General features: G+C 45.7%; 1 protein-coding gene across 3 annotated transcripts in view; it reads right to left on the reverse strand.

The window, feature by feature from the left end:
* LOC147115947 (serine/threonine-protein phosphatase 2A regulatory subunit B'' subunit alpha-like) overlaps positions 1-27341 on the reverse strand; it is a 472008-nt gene that overhangs the window by 20380 nt on the left and 424287 nt on the right. For all 3 annotated transcript variants that reach the window (XM_085990625.1, XM_085990626.1, XM_085990628.1), the window contains exons 8-14: positions 18759-18833; positions 16106-16192; positions 12004-12160; positions 6591-6639; positions 5776-5865; positions 3812-3987; positions 999-1117 (exon numbers count right to left, since the gene is read on the reverse strand). In XM_085990625.1, coding sequence (XP_085846751.1) covers positions 999-1117; positions 3812-3987; positions 5776-5865; positions 6591-6639; positions 12004-12160; positions 16106-16192; positions 18759-18833 — 753 coding nt within the window. The remainder of the gene's footprint in view (positions 1-998; positions 1118-3811; positions 3988-5775; positions 5866-6590; positions 6640-12003; positions 12161-16105; positions 16193-18758; positions 18834-27341) is intronic.

Below are 27341 nucleotides of genomic sequence, written 5' to 3' on the forward strand. Positions count from 1 at the left end.
AAGCCATTCACTTCGGTTCACACCACAAACTCCATTCCCTTTCCACTGATTCGATGCCTCTCCCTGGCAACTGTCTAAAGCTGGCCAAGTCTGTTCACAACCTTGGTGTCATATTTGATCAACAATTGAGCTTCCTCCCTCATATCCGTCCTATTACTAAGACTGGCTATTTCCACCTTTGTAATATCGCCCGTCTCTGCCCTTACCTCAACTTATCTGCTGCTGAATCCCTCATCCATGCCTTTATCACCTCTAGACTTGACTGTTCCAATGCACCCCTGGCCGGCCTCCCTAGTTCTACCCTTCATAAACTTGAGGCCATCCAAAACTCTGCCGCCCATGTGCTAACTCACACCAAGTCCCGCTCACCCATCTGCCCTGTGCTTGCTGACCTACATTGGCTCCCAGTTAGGCAATGCCTCGATTTTAAAATTCTCATCCTTGTTTGCAAATCCCTCCATGGCCTTGCCCCGCCTTATCTGTGTAATCTCCTCCAGCCCTATAATCCCCCATGACCTCTACGCTCCGCCTATCCTGGCCTTTTGAACGCCCCCAATTTTAAATGCTCCATAATTGGCGGTTGCGCCTTCAGCTGCCTAGGTCCTAAGCTCTTGAATTCCCTCCCTACATCTCTCAGTCTCTACACTTCTCTTTCCTCCTTTAAGACGCTCCTTAAAACCTACCTCTTATACCAAGCTTTTGGTCATCTGCCCTAACATCTTATATGGCTCGGTGTCAAACCTTTTTTTGGGGTAACACTCCCGAGAAGAACCTTGGGACGTTTTATTACTGTAAAGGCGCTATATAAATATATAAGTTGTTGTTGTTCTGATATTATAAGGCGTTCCACCTTGCAATTTGTTCTGAAACTGACACACCCCATCACATGAAGTGGGCAGATTCAGGTCAGAGCCAGCCCTGGCGCTCAAACCTTAAAATAAGTGCTTCTGCTCCTGTGCTGTTAAATAACACTACTTGTCTGCCCTGTCTACGGTTACCTTCTGCACAGCAAATGGATCTCTCTGCTCATGGTCCAGGTACTTCTCTAAGTTGAAGCAGGTGTCATAAAAAATATGAGCCATTCTGCACCTCTTTAGATCTCGCATGGTTATTTTACCTGGAATGAAGAACAGTAATAAAATTAAGTGAGGAAGACAAGAACTAAAATTAAAAATATCATTTCACAGGCAAACTAGTTGCTGTCACTGTCCCATCTTGGTGCTGTGTTTTTTAATCAGCTGCCCAAAAGTTGCCAGCAAACCAGGTTGGCTGAAAATATGAATTTTGTGTGTCTGTATTGGGGTGGGATGGTGGGAGGATTCAGTAGGAGAATGTCATTTTCCATATGTAAGCCCAGACAGAAAATGCCAGTAGGCTATTGAACTAAGGTGGCCATCACAGCCGTGTCTGATCTTGTCTTTATCCAATGTCCACATATGCACCTCCACGGCAGCTGGTCTTTGGCCAGTGGTCAGGAGCAGGAACCACTTTGATTCTTCACTCTTTAGCTCAGAGTTGCTGAAACTAAATGCAGTGCCTATACTACCACCCCAGCTGAATCAACTAACAGCAGATAGCAGCGATTAAACCCAAGGCCTTCCTGGTCTTTATAGCTTAATCACACATCAGGCAGTTCACATGTTAACTGACCATCGGGAGCGCTCAACAGTTGAGTGAATCACAAAGGCGAACCTCTCAAATTCGTGACCTCTACCACCTAGAAGGACAAGGGCAGCAAGTGCATGGGAACACCACCACCTCCAAGTTCCCCTCCAAGATGCACACCATCCTGACTTGGAAATATATCGCCGTTCCTTCATTGTCGCTGGGTCAAAATCCTGGAACTCCCTCCCTAACAGCACTATGGGAGTACCTTCACCACACGGACTGCAGCTAACTTGCACCAAGTCCTGTTCACCCATCACCCTGTGCTCGCTGACCTACATTGGCTCCCGGTTAAGCAGCACCTCGATTTCAAAATTCTCATCCTTGTTTTCAAATCCCTCCATGACCTCGTCCCTCCCTATCTCAATCTTCTCCAGCCCCATAACCCCCCAGAGGTATCTGTGCTCCTCTAATTCTGCCCTCTTGAGTATCCCTGATTATAATCGCTCAACCATTGGTGGCCATGCCTTCTGTTGCCTAGGCCCTAATCTCTGGAATTCTCTCCCTAAACCTCTCTGCCTCTCTTTCCTCCTTTAAGACGCTCCTTAAAACCTACCTTGTCATCTGCCCGAATTTCTCCTTATATGGCTCGGTGTCAAATTTTTTGTCATAATACTTCTGTAAAGTGCCTTGGGACGTTTTACTACGTTAAAGGTGCTATATAAATAAAAATTGTTGTTGTTGTTCAAGAAGGCAGCTCACCACCATCTTCTCAAGGGCAATTAGTGATGGGCAATAACTGCTGGCCTTGCCAGCGACGCCCTCATCCCATGAATTAATTAAAAAAAATCATAGTGCGCATTTCAAAACATAGTTAGCAGCTCCTCTTATCAGCCTGTTTTGTTCCATCCAACAGATTTGTGTCCCTGGTGCATCACAAATCAACTCCTCATATGTTGGGGTGCTGCCAATTCTCTTTGGCTTTTAAACATTTCAGGCCATCAGGATGTCTGAGGGACATCATCATGCTGGTAAAATGCCATTTTACCGAGTGTTTGTAAATGAGTTCTACAAAGTGGGATTGAGGATACATTTACAGTCTGTGCTAAAGACAAATTCCTTCTTGTTTTTATATCACTTGTTGGTATGGTAGTGTAATGGTTATGGTACTGGAATAATAACCCCCATAGTTGCAATTTCAAATCCCACCATGGTAATTTGTGAAACTTTATTCAATAAATCTAGTAAAAAAAAAAGTATGAAAGCTGTTGGATCATTGTAAGAGCCTAACTGGTTCACTAATGCCCTTGGGGGAAAGGAAATTGTGACCCAGTGTGGTGTACATGTGACTCGAGAACAAATAAAAAAAAGTCTTCCCTCCATCTCTCATGAAGGTGTCTGACTCATGAGATTTGGTTGCACGGGTGCTGGCCATCCTCATCTTCCAGGACCTCATCGAAGCAGCCATTCCTCGGGTGTCTAAGCAGTAAGTGTTAAGCTAAGGGGAGGCGGGGGAAACTAATGCAAATGGTTGCACCTGCACAAGATATTGAATCTTCAGATCATAAGATTTCCGGGTGATCAACAAACAATTGTTGAAACATTGATTTAAGAGCAGGCTCACTATCCTAGAAGCTCAGTGCTCTTGGCAACTCCCTGAAAGGGCAATATGGCCTCCTTGAAGGTAAGAAGCAAAACACAGTACAATATTTATCTGCTGTAAGGCATTGATATTCTGAGCTCCCCGTCCAATGCGCTAACCTTTTAACTGTTCAGTACTAAACAGTATGAGACCCAAAACTATGAGTGACGTTATCTACGAGCGCTTAACATACTCTAATCAAATTCCACTCTTTGCTATTTTAACAGAGGCAGTAACCTGTTCATTTTAAAACAGCAGAGAGAGAGGAATGTGATGCAAGGGTGCTATATTTTAGAATAGCAGAGAGCGAGGAGATACAGGGTGTTAATTGTTCATAGTCATTTCCAGTTTAGTTACTGTCTGTTCTCACAAAGGATGATTCTGCAATCCAGCACTCCAAGTGGAGAATGCCATCGGTAGGGAGCACATCTTGGAAATTGTGTGCGCACAGCCCATGATTTTTGACCATTAATTTTCTGAGATGCACTTCCTTGGAGTGTTGCTCCCTGCTGGAAGTACTGGATTGTGGAATCACTCCTATGATGTATTTCTACATTTATTTACCTTCACATTCTGGCTTCACTAAATCCAGCATCTGACAGAGGAGATCATGGAATGGCAATGGCTCAATGCCCATTCCCTCCATCCGTTCACATTGTTCTTCATAGAAGTACTCCAGCTCATACATAGAGAGTACCCCATCCCCATCAATGTCCATGGCCCGAAACCAGTACTCCATGCTAAAAATAACGGAAACAAATGCTTATTACTTTACAATTACTATGTGAAATACAATAAACAGGACAAATTACTGGCAATTAACAAAAAAATACCTTTCCCCTTATGTGAATCACAATTATATTCTCGTCCTGAACGCCAAACTTTGAGCAGGGGAAGCAGGTTGCATTGATGACACTTTGAGATGGTTTAATCTTTAGTAAATCTTCATTTTCTCAGGCCCACCCCCCCCCTTTCCCTACCCCCACCCCCACACACTCACTGAAGATACTTGCCTGTTTTGTACTAGTTCGTCTGTAGTGTTTTAGAAAAAGAATGACTCGATTTAAGGCTAAGATGCCCATGACCCCTGGGTGACCTTGAATAGCATGCTCTCATTATAAATCACCAATGTCGTTTCCTGGTCAACAAAGGGCACTTATTTTGAAAAGGCTGGAGGTCACATGTGTTAAGGCTTAATAGATCAACTATTAAGAGAAGACATTGCATTTTAACTGATATAAACTTATGCATAAAACATTCAAAATGAGAGCCGTCAATGCAAAACAAGAACTTTGTTTTCCTTCAACAAGATTCCCATTGCAGTCACTGATTTTTACCTCTAATAACATGTACTATTGTGGTTATTGTATTGCTGAAGAACAGGTTTCCAATTTTGCTATACCTGCCACATAGATGAAGTCTTCTCCCACATGGGCTGTTAATCAAGCACTGAAGGGGAGGCCTCAGTGAAAATGTTTTTTTTACATGTTCTGTATGGCTAGATATTCCCCTCCTCTCCCTTTCCCCCCCCTCTCCCTCCCCTTGGAAAATTTCCTGGTACTCAATGAGCAGCTGACAGCCCTTCACTAGCTGCTGGTGCCCAAAATTGTGGCCCCCACCTCCTGGGGCTCCCAGGGTGTCACAAGTGGCATGTCAAGAATACTGGAACAATATTCAAATGAGTTGACCGCACATTATTGGGCGGGGTCACCGATGGTGCAGTGCAGAGACTGTATTCTCAGCCCCATAGTGTGGTCCCATCTCAGTTGCCTCCTTTCATAACTGAACAGCTCAGTTTCTGTAGAAGTTCCTCCTAATTCTTTGACACCAGGTATAATCCTTGTGGCTCTTCTCTGCACTGCCTTCATGGATTGAACGTTTCTCTTATGTCTCGGTGACGGTACTCAAGGTGCATTCTAACTGAGGCACACTACAGTTTTGGTGTGATATCTTCGGACTTATCCTCAACTGACCTAACACTATAGTTTAGCATGCTGTTCACTTTACTTACTGCTGTTCAACAGTGATATATCTTGTTAACTACCAAATCTGGTATACCCTCAGATCCCTCAAGTCAGGGCAATAAATGCTGGCCTTGCCAGTGATGCCTACATCCCGAGAATGAATTAAAAAAAAAGAACGGTAGTCTCTGATTTTTGCTACTGATATTAGATTCCAATAATCGGTCTTTGATTCATGTTGGCACCGGGTGGTGGCTCACAGGTTTGTGTGTAAGATTTTCTCCACGAATACCTGATTTTGACGCAGTATCAGGGGGAGATGCTGAACAGATCCGTGGGCACTTCCTCACAGGAAGGGAACCAAGCCTACCTGCCCTCACACCTGGTATATGGTGAAGGCAGATCTAGAAGAAGGAGGGAGTTGGATTCTATAGAAATGCAGCTGTCCAGTGCTGACAGGGGCCTTCAGGTGATGCTGCAGAGCAGGAGGTAAGATTCACCGATTGCAGCTATAAAATGACGCTGAGGGTCTGGAACTGCCATTCACAACCTCGTTAGAAAAATTACCTGGTGGGATTCTTCTTATCTTCTTCAGAAAGCAGAAACCAGACAAAATCAGCATAGCTCATCCGACCTTCTTTCTGCACACAGTTACCCCTGAAAATGGAGGTGTTGTATTTACCAGATCACAGCAGAAAATACTTGCCAAGTTCTTTTTCAAAAGACAAGTGCAAAATGGTCTTAACAAAAATACTAAAGTCATTTGAAGGTCATGGTTCATGACTGGCTGGCAAACTACACCCCCCGCCACCCCCCAAACCGTCAGTGGATTGAGCAGGAGAGCCATATCATTGCCCTGTGTGGACAGGCTGACTGCCAGACAAATTGGGGGTCTTTCCCTGTGTCGCCAATATTTCTAATCGTTATCGGAGCACTGATGATGACCACCACTTTAAGTGAGAGGCAATGGCATGATTTGATTTCCTTTGTCAGTGATACCACTGAAGTCGGGGCTGCAGGCAGCACTATATAAAGTAAAGCAGGCATAAGCCCCTGCACAATACAAGGGCTGAGCTTCGGTCTCTCTTTTTAAAGTCCTCAGATAAATTGGGTGAAACTGCGCTGTGCAAGATTAGTGTATAAATGCTAAACGTATTTGTATGAAAATTCTTTGTCCATTATTTTAAATGGGTTAATGCCTCTTGTTAAAATAAAAGGGTTAATGCCTCCCTTCAAATAGAGAGAGGAGTTTCATACAAACATGTTAATCATTTGTATGCTAACATAGCACAGTGCAGCTTCACCCCAGAAATGTTTCCACCTCTAATCAATTTTACAGAAAACATTTTTCAGTTATATAAAAATCAAGATGTTTTACTTACCTTGTGACTGCTCCAGAGAATATCCTTTCAATAATTCTATTAGAGATAGCTGTGGGAAAAGAAATAAAGCAAAGTTGCAACATCTCTTATTTTGAACATGACTCTGCAGGTGAGGATCGTTAATTAAATACTGAGGCCCCGAACACTGGCTGAGGGGTTGAAGAAGCATCTCGTCACCACAGCTTCTGCCAATGCCTGCCAACCAGTGGCTAGTTGGTGTTGGAGGTCAGAGGGAGGAAGGCTACTGAAAAGTTACATCTGTATTACAAATCTTGTCCATATGCAAGAAAAGGACCCTGCTGGCTTTGGGCAGGTGTCCTCGCTGCCTCCTCAGTAGAGCACGTTAAAATTGGGAACAAAAAATTTCCGGTGGCTCCAGGATGATTTTAACTGTCCACCTGCTCGGTTTCCTCCAGAGGGAAGGGGGGATAGGGTTAAAATCGGCCCATATGTCACGTGCATGTAAGCACATCCATGATACAGGAAACTTTTTTTTATCCGGCACGGACGGGACCGACGTGGTGCCGGTTCATCAAAAATTCCGGATAACTGAAAGCTATAGTAAAAAATACGGAGAGCTGACAGCTCCGTATAAAGCAACAAACCCTGTTGCTTAGCAACAAGTTCAGAACAATGGCCACAAGTTGCAAGCGTCTCTGTAGCTTAGCAACAGCTGCAGCCACACCCTTGCACAGCAACAGATGGAGGAACGCAAGTCAATATGAAGTTATTTAGGTGCCGGTAAATCGAAAGTTTCCTGTATTGAGCATGTGACCTGACAGGCGGTTATATTAACAAAGTTTTTATTTTTCAGTGAGACACTCCTTTTCCTGCATCAAATATAATTTTGCACCATAAAACCGTTGTTGAAATGATTAAACAGGGACTATCTGATAAATGGAGATGGAGAAGGACAGGAAGCCACTGTACAATCTGTCAGTGGCCCTAGAAATAGTAGATGCATTGCTGGTCATCTTCCAAACTTCTATAGACTCTGGAATAGTTCCCATGGATTGGAGGGTAGCTAATGTAACCCCACTATTCAAAAAAGGTGGTAGAGAGAAAACAGGGAATTAAGCCTGGCCTCGGTAGTGGGGGAAATGCTAGAGTCCATTATAAAAGATGTAATAGCAGAGCACTTGGAAAACAGTGACAGGATCGGACAAAGTCAACATGGATTTACAAAAGGTAAATCATGCTTGACTAATCTACTGGAATTTTTTGAGGATGTAACTGATAGAATAGATAAGGGAGAACCAGTGGATGTGGTGTATTTAGACTTTCAGAAGGCTTTCGATAAGGTCCCACATAAGAGATTAGCGTGCAAAGTTAAAGCACATGGGATTGGGGGCAAAGTACTGACTTGGATAGAGAACTGGTTGGCAGACAGGAAGCAAAGAGTTGGAATAAACGGGTCTTTTTCCGAGTGGCAGGCAGTGACTAGTGGGGTACCGCAGGGATCGGTGCTAGGACCCCAGCTATTCACAATATATATATTAATGATCTAGACGAGGGAACTAGATGTAATATCTCCAAGTTTGCAGACGACACAAAACTGGGTGGGCGTGTGTGCTGTGAGGAGGATGCAGAGAAACTCCAGTATGATTTGGACAGGTTGGGCAGATGCATGTCAGATGCAGTATAATGTGGATAAATGCGAGGTTATCCACTTTGGTGGCAAAAACAGGAAGGCAGATTATTATTTGAACGGCAATAGATTGGGAAAAGGGGAAGTGCAACGAGACCTGGGTGTTATTGTGCACCAGTTGCTGAAGGTAAGCATGCAGGTGGTTAAAAAGGCAAATGATATGTTGGCCTTCATAGTGAGGATTCAAGTACAGGAGCAAGGATGTCTTGCTGCAGTTGTACAGGGCCTTGGTGAGACCACACCTTGCGTATTGTGTGCAGTTTTGGTCGCCTTATCTGAGGAAGGATGTTCTTGCCATGGAGGGAGTGCAGCGAAGATTTACCAGACTGATACCTGGGATGGCAGGAATGACATATGAAGAGAGATTGGGTCGATTAGGCTTATATTCGCTAGAGTTTAGAAGAGTGAGAGGGGATCTCATTGAAACTTATAAAATTCTAACAGGACTAGTCAGACTAGATGCAGGAAGGATGTTCCCGATGGCGGGGGAGTCCAGAACCAGGGGTCACAGTCTAAGGATAAGGGGTAAGCCATTTAGGACTGAGATGAGGAGGAATTTCTTCACCCAGAGAGTGGTGAACCTGTGGAATTCTCTACCACACAAGGCAGTTGAGGCCAACTTATTAAATATATTCAAGAAGGTGTTAGATATATTTCTTAAGGCTAAAGGGATATGGGGAGAAAGCAGGGACAGGGTACTGAATTTGGATGAGCAGCCATGATCTCATTAAATGGCTGAACAGGCTCGAGGGGCCGAATGGCCTACTCCTGCTCCTATCTTCTATGTTTCTATGTCAGGTCTCACTGGGTGTCACCTGATAACACAGAAGTCAGAAGAGAAGGCAAGAGGGTTTAGGCCAACGCTCACAATATTTGGACAACGGTTTCACAGAGATCTTTGATGAAAGCCAAAATGAAGCGAGTTCAAAATGTCAACCTCAATGCTGCATCGTTAAGATTAAATGTGAGGATTTATGTGAGACAGCCTGTGCAGTCTAAATCAATTAGAGTCAGAACTGTTACCATTGATTTCTTGATTAACTGCTGCTTGTTAAAATTAAAATGCATTAAAACTGGGAAAGTGCAATTATGTTGTTTAAATTGCTCTGAGCAGGTTTTTTCTTAAAAAAGAAACATAGCACTAATATGTTGATATTCTGTCTTTATTTTTCTTTGTGCATTTGGCAATTTTAGACTCAGTCATTACAACTGTACATTATTTGTCTTTGTAATCTGTGTTGCAAATGTCTTCCAAGAACAATTCTTTTTCAGATGCACTAAAGATTCAGAGTGACGGTGGAGGCACATGAATCCTAGTCCCTCAGATTCTTCTGCCTTACATATTTAGGCACATGGTAAGTAACACTTCGAGTAGGCTATTACCCATGCAACAAGCTCTAGCTCTGCCTGTGACGCGCCTTATCCCGTGACATAGCCTAAGAATTAAAAACATAAGAGCGTCTGAAGGCCATTTGGTCCATCAAGCCTGTTTCATCCAGAGCCCATGTATGATTATTAATATCCAATGTTCCCATAATTTTTTTTTTGGCTGCGCGGCCCTTTCACAGTTTCACACATGCGTAAACTTCAACATTGCAAAAGCCGGTCCCGGGACCAGCAGAGAGCTGCGCAGATTATAGGGAACGTTGATTATATCCCCCACCATTTTAATCTTCTCCTTTAATGAACACTAAGACTGGGGTTTTCCACTGTGGCCCTTGTTAGCCAACAATTTTCTGCTTATTCACAATAATTAAAACTCCCCCTAAGCTTCTTTCCTTATTTCCTCTGAAAATATATCAAGCAGTGGAATTAATAGCCCTGATTTTAACCCTCCCATGCCTGATGAGAACAGGACGGGGTTGGAGGTGCTTTAAAATATTGGTAGCGTAGTACTCATCGGATACACGCTGCAGATCCTTGAGGGGCTCAATTAGATTCAAAAGTCAGGGGTAGATGATGTCAATTAGACCCTGACTTTATTTTAACCATGTCGCGAGGTTGCCTCCTGCTGCTGGCCTCACCAGGGAAACGCAGTACCACAGGGGAACTTGCCCAAAAGAAGGCCGAGAAGGTCAGTTAATTAAAATTTTTTGGGGGAAAATTTTGGTTTGTTTGCGTCTCCCGTTAGCGCCTTAAGAGGGCGCGAATGGGGCGCAAAGCAACTAGCGCCTGTGCGCGGCGATGTTTGCGCCGCTCACGAAATTAACTTGACATTTTGCGGCGGCGCTAAACACTGCCGCCACGATCTCCTGCGCCGGCAGATCGTGACGTCAGTCAAGTGTGCAACGCCCCGGACCGGATATTGAGTGGCGCCCCCTGTCTTGCCGCCTGCCGCTAGCAACAACAGGTTGAGGGGAGCGTTTTGCAGTCAGGAAGGGACTGGGGGAGCGCTATTTAAAGGCGACCGCTTCCTGCCTTTTTTTGTCAGCGAAATATTTGCACCACGCATTCTGAGTGAGAGAGACGGCAGGAGATATTCAAAGCTGTGTTGAGGAGTTTTGAGTACTGAGCAGCACTTTACAGGTTCTTTCTGATTTAATCTTCCTTGCATCGATTTAAAAGAGAATATGGGGGCTGCACTCTGAGCTCTTTCCCTGGGCCTCTCCTTTGATCTTTCCAACAGATTTGATGTATAGGTCTCTCCAGGCCGAGATTCAAGGCTGCAATGAGCAGCGTGTGGATGGAGAGCAAGATCGACCCTCCCCTTTAAGAACTGGCCGGCGCCAGTGTGTCTGTGTTCCATTGCTAACTGACATCACATAAGCTTCGCCAGCGCTCTGAGGTAGCGCCTCGCTCCTCGGCCTTTGCGCTTAAGACAGGTGTGTAGCACCTGATTTAGCGCTCCAATCACCTCCAGGGGCGATAAAAGCCAAGTTTGCAGTCGGAGGCGATAATTAGCGTCAGGCGCTAATCTTTGCACCCGGCCGATAATTGCGCCCCAAATGGGGCGATACTGAATTTCTCCCCCTTTAAGTTTCCTTGTGGGCCAGGATTAGCGGGAGTGCTCCTTTGGGCCCCACAAGGAAATCTTGGTCCTCCTCTTCCCCAGACTTCGCCCGCCCCCCCACCAACCCCTCGCACCCCCATGCGACTGTGATCCCTGTTGGCCATCCCATAATCTACTTTCCTGACTTCCGGAGACAGTTCCAGTGTGTCCTGGATGCCACGCTCAGCCGACACCCGCCTGCTAGCCTCATGACATTGATACCAGGTTCGGGCGGGAAATCAGGCCAGGTCTACTTAAATGAGACATGGGAGTTAAAATGACACGGACCTCCGGTCAGGGAGTCGGGGAGAGACTGACGCTCACCCTGGGTTAAAATCGGAGCTAATATCTCTGTAAATCCACCCTCAGGTAATAAACTAAAAAGAGAAGCTGTCCAATAATCCAATTATTATCTAAAAGATGCTAGTTGGGGGCAGGATCAGGCTCGGCTTTGATACCTCTCATGGTTTAAGCTGTGCTGACAAGCACTGTTGGAACTCAGACAACAAGAATGACCTCGAATGAGGTTCTGATGGGCTTGTGTTGTGTGTGCGATCGACCGTACACTGAGCATGACTCACTGCCTCCAGGTCGGGAGCAGAGAAAAGGTGAGTCAAACAATTGGAAAGAAAATAGAGAATACAACAATTAAGTGAATTAGTTAAAATCTTTCTCGGTGTGATTTAAAAGGAACATGAATACATCACATCATTACAGGGAAATTAAAATGTACAAAACTTAAGCCACACTGATATGTCATTTGTAGAATTACTCACCATGGTCATTATGTCTGGCCAAGTCCTTCTGGTCAACGAAGAGGTCATGGTCAGTGTCTAGTTCCCAGAACTTACAGTAAATAACATAGAAATGCTCGTACGAGAAGTAGTCTGTAATTTGGTTTATATCGTCCTCTTCCTCCAGGAGGGCAAGAGTCTAAGGAAATCAAGGAGTGATGATTGGCAAACGTTACAAAGCAATAAGAACGTCAGTTGTGTCAAATTGATTCTTCTCTTATATTACATTGGGCTTTATTGATTCTGCACAGCTAGCAAACGTTTAGTTTGAACAGTAAAAAACATGGAATTGATGGACAACTGGTAAGACACATCTGTTCGCTTTTGCTGGACAACCATTTGACAATTTTATTGCTGTTATAATTTTGGGTCTCTAACTTTTGCTGATTGGTTACTTTTCCACTTCTCTGCCTCCAGGTTGTAGTTTTTAAAGTTATTGACAGATAAGTTATGGGATATTATACTGTTCACTACTTCTGTCTTTATCACACACACACAAAACACGCTGTTCCCCCCATCATGCCAGTCATCAGGTGTTGCTAGGCATCATGGTGGTTTTGCATTATATGGTTTAATCTGGGATGTCAGCTGCTGGGCTGTTGGCAGACAACTTGCTCTGAACCTTTTCTCATATGATGAATATATATGAAAATTATTTTCTTCTTCTCTTGCCTCCCATTCTTCACAGGGCAGGCAGGCCACCTGCCTTCAGTCCTCTTACAATGCTCATTATTAATGACTGGCCTCCTGATCAGATGCTATGGAGGTCTGAGGCCAAAGTGGACAACCTTTGACTACGGTAGAGCCCTCTTGAGATCGATTTCAATTTGCTGGAAAAAAAACTGATCTTAAGTGAACCATGATCTTGTACAATGAGCCAGACTTTGCTGGAAAAATGATGGCGTGTGAAGGACGCCCGCCGTTATTAATGTGCAAATCGGCCAGCAACTTGTGGCGAGGAAGAGATACCTCGTGAATTATGAATTGCCACAAGTTGCTGGCCGACTTGCATTGCGTTAGCTTTGTGAAAACAGCATCTCACGCTTGACACCCACCCCACCCCATGATTTTCAAGAAGTTGCTGCAGTTGAACATTAATTGTCCATTAAACACGCCACAGAAAGTTAAGTCTAGTAATTAACAGTGTAAGTATCCTTTTAACTACATGATAATTGTTAAGGATTGCCAATTAACCTCTCTGGCTCAGAAAGTGAACAATTAAAAGTATGGAGTCTCACTCATTCAGGTTGTGAATTGTTTTAGGAGATTTTAAAAATGTCAAATTATAAATTTTTACTTTTCCTTTCTGTCCCTTTTTTCACTTTCTCTTAATCCAATATTTCTTGCCCTCTCTTTCTGTACCTGATTTGGCACTGAATTCACCCTCCTTCCATCTGTTATTTCTCAATCCTTTAATCTCATTGGGGGGAACTTTTCGGAGGGTCAGCGGGCACGTTTGGTGGCAGGTCGGGTGGGCCACGCTAGTTTCCCAGGTGGCGGGTCTGTTATCGCTGAACAGACCCGACACCAAGCAGTGGGGGAGGCAATTTAGATGATTAAGAGCTTGTTAACAGGCACTTAAAAACTATTTTAAGCTCACCTTTAAATTTTTAGAGTTCGCCAATGGGTTCCCCACTGCTCGGGGAATCATGTCAGGTAAGCAGGTCGGGAGTTGTGTCACCATGGGGTCATTTCTTAATTTGACAGCTGCAAATGTGCTATAAAAGCTCCCATTTCATAGCTGTTCACTTTCCAAGGTCAGAAGCTGTTGCTTACTGCATTTGGAAGACAGATTGAGCTTTATGCAGCTTGCAAGTGTTTGGAGCAAACTCTGTATCCAGTGTCACCTCTTTGGAACAAACTCTCTCACCACCGACAGATTGCTTCTGTCATCTCAACTTCACTTGCCATCTATTCCATCAGCATCGGTGCCCTTGAAACTATCTCACCTTGGTCCTCAGAATCCCACCATGATCAGCCTCAACACCAGCAGCACCAGGCACACCAGCAGCATCAACAACAACACCAACATTCTCCGCAATCAACTTATGCTTCACAGGACACAGGACATTAGCACCTGAGCACATTGCTGGCCAGGAGGCCAGGGATGGCCTCACCATAGCCAAATTTACTTCACTTGATGCTGTACACCCTGGCTGCCACATGATGCGCCAGGTTGGCACCACCCCGCACCAACACCATAAAGCATCCCTACAATGCCCAAGCCATTCCTTTCACACTCATCACCATTGTGGGGGGGTACTGTTATGTCTCACCATTCACTGCAACTCACTAAGCCACTTCCAAAGGTGCACACAAATCTGTCCAAGAACGCAAAGTGTTGAAAATAAAGATTTCAATGTTTGACAGCACATTAACAGAAACTTCACATGAACATTGGCTAAAACACCCCTACCCTTGTGTGTTGTTACTTGGTATGATTGGCCTATGATGAGGGTGAGTGTGAGGGGTGGCTAGTGAGATGGGGAACTGATAATGTAGATAGAGAGGGATGGGTAGAGGTGCAAGGTAAGTTGGTGTGAGTAAGGATGTGCAGGAGAGGCAAAGCAATCGGGATGTTATGAGTGGCACAACAGGATGAGGTTGAGTGTGGCTTTGCAGTAACATTTCGTGATCTACTGTGATCATTGAAAGGTTTGTGCCACTGCAGCCTGGTTCACGTAACGACATCCCTACTTGTGTCCTCCTGTGCAATGTGCAACCAGGCTGTGTTGATCCCCTGGGGAGGTTTCTTCTGCTCATGGGAAGGGAAGAGACCCTCCCTGCGTGCTGTGACTCCCTCCATAAGCATATGGAGGGAGACATGGGAGAGCCTGGGTGCAGCCGTGCACCTCTGTGCAGTGCTTGCAGCACCTCAATGCTGTAGAACACTGACAGCACAACTGCCAAAATCAATTTGTGCATGATCCCTTTAAGGAAACCGGCTGATGACGTGTCATCAAGTGACGTCATCAGACCCGCTTCCTTCAATTGGCCGGAAACCGCGCTGGGCGGGCTTAACAAGCCCAATCAACGCAAGATCACTTTGGACAGCAGGCTGGAGCCAGCAGCAGGGTTGCAACCCACCACCGACCCCGGCCGCACCGGACCCGCCGAGGTAGGGGAAATCGCAGCCATTGGTTAAGGATATACACTGTTTGTCCCATTGTTCACCAAGGTCCCAGATGCTCTGTTGCTCTCGCTGTGCCATTATCAGCTCGCACTTCCAGCAATTTTGTGGGCAAAATTTTTTAAAACCTAAATGTACAAGAACAATTCTAACGAACAGGACATGCGCGAGATGTCCTACTCCAGCAAGATCTGGCCCAATATGTTTTCAAATAGAATTTGAATTGTTGGACTACATCAAGATCTTTAAACTCAATAATCCCACGCTAATATGGACAATAAAGATGCTTGTCTAATACTGATTTCTGTAGGTAGTGCCTTTATAAGTAAATAAAGTACTGTACAATATTTCTAATTGCAACCACTGAGATGTAGCAAATGGGAACTTAATACGGAGGAAAATTATCTCCATGACCTGTATATCTAGTTATGAATAGGATGGAGGGTTAAAAGGACAAGTCTAGACATAGAGGATCAAAAGCTTTATGGAACACAGCAGTCCCTGCCATTGCACTGTGGAATGTAACTAGGCAAATTGTAATATTAGAATGATATCCTGGAATTTTCTTGGATTACCACGGGGTTTCTTTTGAATATTTTTTATTTACCAAGTTGTTAAGTCATATCCCTTGTGCAATTAGATAAATGTGATAGGGTCCATGATTAGGCAGTTGTATATGGTCTATGGAAGGATTGGAGCTGATGTAGTAAATGGTCTCTTCTTGTTCAATCTAAAGAATTTACTAAAGCCAATGGAGGTATCTAGTGGAAGAAAACCTGTAGTGCTACACCTTCTTCTTTACTACGAACTCCTTAAGTACACTGGTAGAATTCTGCATGTTTAATTCTTACTTTTAGGTTCTTAACTCTGCCACTGATAGCATGTTGTCCAGATTGACAACATTGTGATAAATCTTGACCTACGTCTGTAGCCTCTGGTGGAAGATTTACATACTTGCAGGAAGTTGCTCTTCCTCAGCTCTGTCAGAGTTATTTTGCCAGACCAGGATCTGTTGACTGTGTAGAATATTCTCTGTATGACCTATGGAAGTAGAAAGTAAACAAACCACAAATAACTCTCACTATGGAGCTATACAGAAATCAGAGTCTCTACTCCCAGGAGATAAGGGAGAGAACAAACTGGCAGCACAGTTACATGCTGTAGTTTATAGATAGACATCCTATAAAACTGCCAGCCTCAAGTGTCATTTAGCATGCCTGGCCTCCAAGGAGAGATTACCATTCTATTTTAAATCACCTCACCATGACTTGTTAACAAACAAAGGGATTAACATTATTCACACATCAAGGAAACTAATGACAAACTACCTACCTAATAAGGAGAGTCATATGAAAGAGATCACCTTCGAGCACTCCCACTCTTTCCATGACATGGTAATTTTGAAATCCTTAGCACTTACTCATGCATACACAAGTAGTTACTGTTGTCAGCTCTTTGCTTTTTCGAGGGGTAGTCATGTGAATCTGATTTTTTTTCCCCTGACGCCGGGATCTCAAAATCCCTCCACCCTCCTATTATTGCATTTGGAGTGTTGTGTCACCGAGGGGGATTTAATTACTGGATACTGGATGTCAGGAAGCATCCACGGCATTTGGGGGAAACTAATAGTCGGTAAAGAACTGTTTTGTCACTACAAAGGCAAATCAAGGGAGAGAGAGAGAGGAGTCAGGTTGTGGGATACTGGCAACCATTTCCCCCCAAGCTGTTGCATTTAATTCCTTATGGCTGGTGTTCTTGAGTGGGGAGGGGGGCAGAAAGTAGAAACCTGACAGTAATAACTTCCATCTATAGCCAACAGGTGGGAAATCATTTTATTATTTACCAGTTTAAATACAAGGTAAAACAAAAAATCTTCCAGTTTACAAAATACAAACCCCAACTGTGTTGATTAAACCACAGGTGCACCCAGGCCTACCCTAGATAGTAACTGAAGCCTGTGGAGTTTGACTCTTCAGTCCAGTAATATTCTCACCACCCACAGGAATCAAAACTGAAGTACGTCGGCTATCTTTCCCCCCAACCTCCAAAATCATTCACTACAAATGTTATGCTGCAATGGCACTGTGTAGTGACCAAGTTAAAGTGGAGGGGAAGTAGGGCTTGGCAATGGCTAGTCATAAATAGTTACACTTGAGTTAATGCCACAAAATGCCATTAATATGACCTGCATTCATCTCTCGTAGTCATCTGGCTGAAGGTTACAGACAGACAGCGTGCAGAACGAGCTCACAGCTCAACAAAGGAATATTATTTATGTAAGGCAGGGCTTGGATGAAGCTTAATTTCTAACCTTCAGAGAATCTTGGAAGGGTAGACTATTTAGGAACAATGTTAGTTTAAACAACATGTCTCAAACCTGAATGATAAATCATCAAATACCAACAGAAGTGCAGAGCAAGACTGTACCAAATATTTCCCCGATTTGGAATGAGAGAGAAAAATGTCACGGAGAATAATGAGAACAATGGTAGAGAAAAATAACGTGGGTTATCGCAAGCTACAAAATATTGTGACCCAGCGGGTTTCTGTGTAACAATAACTAACACTGCACTTTGCTCAACTCTTGTATTTATCTTTGACTGTATGTATCCATTATGAGGATGTATTTTCTATTTTCTCTCCTCTTGCTGGTCTCTTCTGGACCACACACCTCCCGTGTCCAAGAGTGTAATGTGCACAGCCTGCTCTTACCAATACTACTCTTGATTAGCTACTATGAAGCTGTGTGAGGGCAGTCTGGTGAAGATTGTTCTACTGTGAAGACTGGGAACTCAGTAGAGTTGGGGAATGAATTTATTCCACCTGTTGAGTTGTATTTTTAATCCACAATGAATGACTGAATTTAGACACATGGTGATACATTCTACGTGAACCAAAAGAGGTTTCTTCATTTTCTTTTTAAAAGTGACGGCATCACAATAACGTCATTTTTACCAAGTTTACAAACAAGGGTCATAATGTGACGCAAATTTACATTAGCCATCGTGTCAAAGTTCACACAGCAGAACTAAATAACCAGGACAGTGCCATGTAATGCATTATGAGCAAACTGCTCAAGAAACTGTTTCTGCCCAAAAGCTCCCCAATGAACCATTAATACTCCTTTAAAATCTTTCTGAACATTGACATAGAAGACTTTTTTCAGACTGTTTCAAAAGAATACACTTACAGTATTTTGAAGTGATTGCACAATTAAAAAATAATCATCAGGACATACTTCAGCATGCAGGAACTACCTCATAGCTGTTTGTTCTAGTAGGTAATTCTAAACAACAGTTCTCAAATTTTTCTGTATGGGGGAACTCCCTGCAAATATTGACACACTCTTAGGAACCTAAATTCTGAAGGTCAGTGTCCAATACCCAAAAGGTATCAAAGTGTTATCATTACAGAAAACTATTTTTATTAGTATGCGACAACAGAAATAAGTAAAAAAAAACGAAAACCGTTGCCAGAGAAACAGATGTCTGCTGACCTTGGGGACTCCAGATTCCCTCAGGGATTCCCTCGGAGACTTCCCTTGGGTTCAGGGGCCCCAGCTTGATACCCATGATTTTAAAGTGCAACGCATCCAACCTGATCTTACCGTGGTAATGTATCGTGAATGGAATTCTGGAGCATCCTTCAAAAACGTTAGACCTGGATGTGTATCCACGATATCCTGTGGAAGACATTTAAAAAGATCATAGAATCATTACAGCACAGGAGGAGGCCTTTTGTCCCGTCGAGCCTGTGCCGGGTCTCTGCAAGAATACTTCAGCTAGTCCCACTACCCTGCCCTTTCCCCGTAGTCCTACAAAAAAATTTCCTTCAACCCCATTAGTTCCTTTATGTCACTGTTACAGTACTTGTAATACAGTATCAGGTTGGCATTATTGGGTGAATCCAAAATTTGGCTTCAGATCCAGATCGGTTTCTGAATGTCCCAATTTGGCAACTGAAATCTTGGGTTATGACAGGTTGTGACAGCTTTTCAACACAACCTTTGCTTGTTCAGGCTACAAGAGCTGTGATTAAAAACCTGAAGCTAAAGGCAGCAAGGTGGCATGGAAAATTGGTGATCCGTCACTATGTCACGAAGTAACAGAACGTGGGTTCGTATCATAATTCCCAAAACAGTGACCTCTTGATCTCAGCTGTGGTGTTGCTGAGAGTTGCTGCAGGGTTCCCAGGTGCTGCTCAGCGATGGGTTAGAGGGAAATTCATCTGGGCCACTCTTGCTTGCCTCATTACAGCAGTTTACAGAGCATTGGCGGCACGGGGCTAGGGTAAGGGCAGTTAAATAGGCTCTTGACTAAGAAATAGGGCATGGGCGCTGAAGTCCTTGAAAAAAGGAAGGCAAGAAGAAAAAATATCCTGAGGTCGCACTTACCTGAAGTGACCAGCATGTGTCATGTGAAATCAAAACTGAGCAAATTCAGGACAATCTGAACTGATCTGAATTCATCCAATTTTAATTATTCAGATTCAGACAAAATTCAGTTCCAACACTGTAACTTTATACTTTGCTATGCTTGTCTCAATTTCCATTTTAATTACAGCATTTTTTCCCCTTTATTTAATGCTTCTGTTATTAATGCATTATATAACTATATAGGGATGGCTGGACTGGAATATGATAAAATATTTTGGTAACTGGGATTGTTTTATCCAAGTTCCAGAAAAGCTGAACAGCCTCCTCTTTGCAATGTGCTGTAATATGATCAGTGGAAAATTCCACCAATCCATAGAGTTTTATTTAACGCACTTCATAGCAACATGGTGGAAGATGAACTGTTCCCTGTCACTGCAACTAAAGCCTTATTGAAGGACTACTTATAAAAGACAGTTCGCTTAACTGTACATTAGAGCACTTTAAAACCAGTGATAATGGTCTTCTAGCATTAGCGGTCAATCACATGTCTGGCACTGCAACAGTTGCATATTTCTAGCCCTGACACCATTCCAATTGATGGATATATAGTCACATTTGTACAACTGGTCAGAAACACCACTCCCAAGTTTAAGTGCTAAATAATTTACTTCAAATTGTATTGCAATATATTAATAAAGGTTGGGGGGGGGGGGGCAGTGTGGGTTGGCGGGGGGGGGAGGCGGGTAAGTTTTAGAAATGTCAAATTATGAAGGAGGAGAAAAGAGCCAGAGAAAGCAAAGGAAAGAGTTGACCCTGAGTCACTTAATATTAAATAAAGCTGCATCACCTTAGAGTGGAATATTGAGGGTTAGTCGGCTCATTAAACTACAAGGACAAACCTCGTGGAGTAATCTGTGCTGCAGCAGATAGAGCAATTTCGTATCAGCAGGCTTTCAGTTACAGTTTTCACATCTAGCGGGTATACGGGCACTGGCAAGTGGGCACAGAGCACTTGTTGTGCAGGCTGACTTGCCTGGCATCCTTCTGGAGGTCCTGGTCTTCTTCCAGCCACATCAGATGGGGGGGGGGGGGGGGGGGGGGGAGGGGGTTTACCACTGGGAAACCTATTGGTGCCATCATTGGTGTGAGGGGAAAAATATACCTAATCTAGGTTGACACTTCAGTTTTTTTTATTCATTCACGGGATGTGGGCGTCGCTGGCAAAGCCAGCATTTATTGCCCATCCATAATTGCTCTTGAGCAGTTTGGTACAACCGAGTGGCTTGCTAGGCTATTTCGGAGGGTAGTTAAGAGTCAACCACATTGCTGCGGGTCTGGAGTCACATATAGGCCAGACTGGGTAAGGACGGCAAATTTCCTTCCCTAAAGGATATTAGTGAATCAGATAGGTTTTTACGACAAGCCGGTAGTTACATCGTCGCCATTACTGATACTAGCTTTTTATTACAGATTTATTTAATTAACTGAATTTAAATTCCCCAGCTGCCGTGGTGGGATTTATGCTCATGTTTCCAGATCCTTAGTCCAGGCCTCTGGATTGCTAGCCCAGTAACATAACCACTGTGCTACTGTTCCTGTAAAGTTCAGTGCTGCATTGTTGGAGGTCCCACCTTTAAGATGAAATGTTAAACTGAGGCCCTGTCTCCCTGCTCAGGTGGATGCAAACAGATCCCATGGCACTATTGGAAGAAAAGCAGGGCAGCTCTCCTGATGTCCTGGCCTGCATTTATCAATCAACCAACAAAACTGATTATCTGATCATTCATCTCATTGTGGTTTGTGGGTCCTTGTGGTTTGCAAATTGGTTGCTGTGTTTGCCTACACTTCAAAAATAATTAATTAGATGTAAAGTGCTTTAGGGTATCCTGAGATTAAAAAGTGCTAGATAAATGCAAATTCTTTCTTTCTTAGTGTAACCAACTGAGACAGCCTATTGTAGATTAGGCCTCTACTGTAGCAGTATAAGTATTCACAAGAAATTTCCCTACTGTGATTAGAGTCTGTATTACAAGGGCCTCTGCTATTAATGGTCACTGAGTTTCCAAGCACTCTACAATCGACTGCAGTCCAGAACTGGTGGACTCCTCCACACTCATAGCCAGACAGTGTGGAGTGTTTTGGACAGATCAATAACTGGAATCCACTGGTACAGCTTAAAAAAAATTATTTGTTCCTGGGTTGTGGGCGTTACATGCAAGGCCAGCATTTATTGCCCATCCCTAATTGCCCTCGAGAAGGTGGTGGTGAGCCTCTGCAGTCCCTGCGGCGAAGGTACTCCTATAGTGCTCTTAGGGAGGGAATTCCAGGATTTTGACCCAGCGACAATGAAGGAACGGCAATATATTTCCAAGTCAGGATGGTGTGTGACTTGGAGGGGAACTTGGAGGTGATGGCATTCCCACGTGCCTACTGCCCCTTTCCTTCTAGGTGGTAGAGGTTGTGGATTCAAGAGGTGCTGTCGAAGAAGCCTTGGCGAATTGCTACAGTGCATCTTGTAGATGGCACACACTGTAGCCACGGTGTGCCGGTGGTGGAGGGAGTGAACGTTTAAGGTGATGGATGGGGTGCCAATCAAGCAGGCTGCTTTGGGCTGGATGGTGTTGAGCTTCTTGAGTGTTGTTGGAGTTGCACTCATCCAGGCAAGTGCAGGGTATTCCATCATACTCCTGACTTATGCTTTGTAGATTGTGGAAAGGCTTTGGGGAGTCAGGAGGTGAGACATTTGCCACAGAATATCTAGCCTCTGACCTGCTCTTGTAGCCACAGTATTTGTGTGGCTGGTCCAGTTAATCTTCTGGTCAATGGTGATCCCCAGAATGTTGATGGTGGGGGATTCGGCAATGGTAATGCCGTTGAATCTCAAGGGCCGGTGGCTAGACTCTCGCTTGTTGGAGATAGTCATTGCCTGGCACTAGTCAGCCCTAGCCTGAATGTCACCAGGTCTTGCTGCATGCGGGCATGGACTGCTTCATTTTCTGAGGAGTTGCGAATGGAATTGAATTGAACAATCATCAGCAAACATCCCCACTTCTGACTTTATGATGGAGGGAAGGTCATTGATGAAGCAGCTGAAGATGGTTGGGCCTAGGACACTGCCCTGAGGAACTCCTGCAGCGATGTCCTGGGGTTGAGATAATTGACTTCCAACAACCACAACCATCTTCCTTTGTGCTACGTATGACTCCAGCCAGTGGGGAGTTTTCCCCGATTCCCACTGACTTTAATTTTATTAGGGCTCCTTGATGCCACCCTCGGTCAAATGCTTCCTTGATGTCAAGGGCAGTCATTCTCACCTCACCTCTGGAATTTAGCTCTTCTGTTCATGTTTGGACCAAGGTTGTAATGAGATTTGGAGCAGAGTGGTCCTGGTGGAACCCAAACTGAGCATCGTGAGCAGGTTATTGGTGAGTAAGTGCTGCTTGACAGCACTGTCGATGACACCTTCCATCAATTTGCTGATGATTGAGAGTAGACGGATGGGGCCGTAATTGGCCGAATTGGATTTGTCCTGCTTTGTGTGGACACTGCTGAGGATGGAAGTGAGTTGGTTCTTTCGACCAACAGGTTCTTGCTTCGCCAATGTCACCTTGCCCTCGCAATTCCTCAAGCTCATTATTTAAATCCTCCAGGGTAGATGTAGCTGTGCTAGTGCTTGCAAATACAGAAGAGCAATATATGTTACAATGTGCAAAACCTGCTTTCAAACAGTGAGTGTTGTTCTTGGGTGTATGCCCATATGAGAGTTAATGAGCGAGTAGGGGGGAGAAGACAAAGCAAAAGCAGCTTCGAGGCCTGGTACTCAGCTTGGAGGCCTCTGGCTTCACCCTACCAAATCACTCTGTGCTCTCAACACCCACGATGTCCAACATGCCTCTTAGAAGGCAGCTAAGGACATGACATTTTGCAGCTTTTCTCATGTGGGGCCCTGCTCCCTCTGGTTATGGGCCATCTTATCCTGCAAGTGGAGAAATCGTTTTGAGATGTTTTAAGTTTCAAGAACACATGCAGTGATACCCAAGTGCCCATCCTGCAGTTTATTGTATGCATCAGTAAATGAGCATGTTTGATGCAGATGAGCTTTATTAGAAGGGTGCTGAAGTGGGGCTTTAGAGCGCTACTATGATTAAAGGGTTAAGAATGGGTCCCAGGAACTAAATGAGCTAATAAGTCTTTTTGCAGAAGTACGCCTTTTGCAGAAGTAAGCTGTCTTAAGTTGCTGAACTGACAGTTGAGATAACGCTCAGAATGGTATGTTGATTTCACAGTAGTGTTAGAATGATTAACTGCAGCAAGCTGTGTCACTTGGAGATAATTGCAACTAATCGAACAATTGAACCACAAGAGGCCTAGAGGGGCAGATAAGCAAAACAATGAGTCAGGAGTCGTCTTCTTAGAAGAATGTACAATGTTGGTGAAACCCCACCTGGCATAAGTACAATGTCATAGTTGCAGCAACAGCTTGCAGTGATAACGGTCATATGCTTTTCTGGTAATGAAGGCGGTATCTTGATCTCACGCGTTGGTAGGCAGCATTAATGTAAGCTCTGCTTTATTTTATACTAGCTGGGGGGGCCCCGCGTTGCCAGGGCTGTTTTGGGCCGGGCGGTTTAAATCGAGTCCCAGGCTTTGGGCCCTGTCTCTCTGTGAATCTGCTGCCGGGCAACATTTGTACCTTTTAATACCTTCAAAGATGAAAGTGAAAGTACTTTTAAAAATAACATAAGATTTACCAAAAACGTTTTATAAGAGATACTAACTTTTTCGAAGCTGGATTAGCAGATTTTGAGCTGGAAGTAGTTGAAGCAATGGCTGCCCGATGCCCGAGTTCAAAATGATTAGTCCTGCCCACAGACGCAGCGATTGGCCAACCATCAGGTGACTGAACTGTAGGATTGGTCAATCATGACGGCACAGGATTGGTCGACCTTGACGTCAGTCTATCAATGGTAATTAGCAGATAATGAGTTTAATTTTGAAGGTTTTTTGTATAACGCGCGAACAATTTTTGTCCAACCGAAAAGTAAATATGCTTACGACCGTCCTGGAATGGTAAGCTTTCTTTGGACGTAATGCACGTGTAGGTACGCTCTATAACTTTCGAGTGTATAGCCGGACAGACACACCGAAGGACAGAAAGACAGACAGATCAATCTTTTTATTATATACTAGCTGGAGTGCCCGGCGGTGCCAAGGCTTTTTCGAGGGCATGTTGTTGTTGGAAGAGAGAGAGAGAGCGACTGGGGGGGAAGAGAGAGCGCGACTGGGGGGAAGAGAGAGCGCGACTGGGGGGAAGAGAGAGAGCGACTGGGGGGGAAGAGAGAGAGCGACTGGGGGGGGAAGAGAGAGAGCGACTGGGGGGGGAAGAGAGAGAGCGACTGGGGGGGGGAAGAGAGAGAGCGACTGGGGGGGAAGAGAGAGAGCGCGGGTGGGGGGAAGAGAGGGCGGGGGGGAAGGGAGGGCGGGGGGGAAGGGAGGGCAGGAAAAGGGGGGGAAGGGAGGGCGGGGGGGAGGAGGGCGAAGGGCGGGCGGGGGGGGAAGGGAGGGGGGGGAGGGAGGGCGGGCGGGGGGGAGGGGGGTGGAAAGGAAGGGCGGGGGGGGAAGGGAGGAAGGGGAAGGGGGAGGGGAGAGGGGGAAGGGAGGGGGAGGGGGGAAGGGAGGGGGAGAGGGGAGGGAGGAAGGGAGGGCTTGAGGCTGAGAGATGGCCACGGCCACGCCCGGTTGCCAGGGTAACCCTGCCGCAGCCGCCCCGCCCCGCACTCCCGAGAGCCCCGCTCTTCGAGCCCGCCCCGCACTCCCGAGAGCCCCGGGGTAACCCTTCCCGCTCACCAAGGCCGAGATCCGCACTCTCGAGAGCCCCCCCCACCCCGCCCGAGCCGAGCGCGGAACAGAGTCTCACCTGCTCCTGCTGCGCGCGCACCCTGACCCTCGTGGCTGACGCCGTTGCCCCGGGTCATGTGACACCGGGGGGGGGGGGGGAGCGTGAGGAGCTTAGCAGCAGCCCAGTTACCTAGCTCGGGCCTGGCTGGGCAAGAAAGGCTCAGGCTTTCAGGCCTAAGAAAAAAACGGGCAGGTTGGAAAAAGAATGTTCAGGTTAGATAAAATATTTACAAATGAGTGATTTATTTTAAAAGAATTTAATAAATTGAACTTTATTTTGCTGGAAATGTATATTTGAAAAGACGCAGAAAGCAGGAAAAAGAATGGAAGCAAGATGGCGGCTACTCACCTCGGTTCAGAACGATAAGGCACGCCCACACACGCACCGATTGGTCGACCGTCAGGTCACCAAAGCGTAGGATTGGTCAATCGTCCCGTCACTCGACTGTAGGAGGGCCCGGCCGCACGCGGCAGCAAGCCGCCGTACGATTGGTCGACCTCGAGGTCACTCTGTCGCTAATGAGCGGATAATGAGATGCTAATGAGCGGAACGTTAAGGTTTTTCGGATACCGCGGGCGCGATTTTAGCCCGGCCGAAACGTAAATACGCTTAAAACCGTTTTGGAAAGGTAAGCTTTCTTTCGACGTAACGCACGCGTAGGTACGCCCTGTAACTTTCGAGCGCATAGCCGCCCAGACGCACAAGTGCAGACAGACAGAAGGACAGGCGGAAGGACAGACAGAACGACCGATTTATATATATAGATAGCTGGGGGGAGCCCGGCGTTGCCAGGGCTGTTTTGGGCCGGGCGGTTTAAATCGAGTCCCAGGCTTTTGGGCCCTGTCTGTGTCCCTCTCTCAATCTGCTGCCGGGCAACATTTCTACCTTTTAATACCTTGAAAGATGAAAGTGAAAGTACTTTTAAAAATAACAAGATTTACCAAAAACGTTTTATAAGAGATACTGTTGAGATACCGCGGCAAACGTGGGAGTCGAGACCTGAGCTAGTAAAACACAACTGCTTTTATTCTACCTCATGACAAAGAGGAACTGGAAAAGCCCGCGCATCCACTTAAATACTTCCCAGACAGGAAGTGCTCCCGGCAGCCTGTCCCTGCGGGAAACAAGTTGCTGGAGGAAAGGGCCCCCGGCTGGGGGCGTCTGCTTAAACTGTCCGTGCCGCCGTGAGCGGATTATGTCCAGTGGTGGCGTGTCGCCACAGAGCTCCCCCCAGAATCCGCTTAGGAGGAGTGGACGAGTCGTGACGGTGGTCTGATGGTTCTGCCGCAGCGGCTCGGAGTGGTCGCCAGTCTAGTTGGTGGGGCCGGGCGGTTCGCCGCCGGCAGTGCTGGTTTGCTGGCGGGATGGCCTCTAGTTGGAGGCCGTGCCACGGGGACCTGTTCCCCTGGTTCTGTGTGTGCTGGTTTGAGCCGGTCGACGGAGACTGTGTCGACCCTGTCGCCGAGTCGCAGCTTGAAGACCTTGTCCCCGGTTTGTAGCACCTCGTACGGTCCGTCGTACGGGAGTCGCAGAGGCCCGCGGTGTGCGTCGTGTCACACGAAGACGAAGCGCGCCTGCTGTAAATTTGGCGGGACGTGAGGTGCGAGTTCGCCGTGTCGGTTGACCGGAAGTGGGGCGAACTGCTGAGCGGAAGAGAAAGAGTTGAGCCGCTGCTGTTCGGCCGACCAAGGCGTGGTAGCCTCCGGAAGGAATTCGCCTGGGACGCGCAGCGGTTGTCCGTAGACTAACTCCGCTGCCGAGGACTGGAGGTCTTCCTTGACCGCGGTGCGTAGGCCTAGTAGCACCCACGGTAGGCGGTCAGTCCAGGTACTGTCCTGCAGGCCGGCGCGGAGTGAGGCCTTGAGTGACCTGTGGAAGCGTTCACAAAGCCCGTTGGCCGGCGGGTGGTACGCTGT

Source organism: Somniosus microcephalus, chromosome 6 (assembly GCF_052327205.1).
Source record: "Somniosus microcephalus isolate GS21.2 chromosome 6, FLI_Smic_1.0, whole genome shotgun sequence".
Classification (NCBI taxonomy): domain Eukaryota; kingdom Metazoa; phylum Chordata; class Chondrichthyes; order Squaliformes; family Somniosidae; genus Somniosus; species Somniosus microcephalus.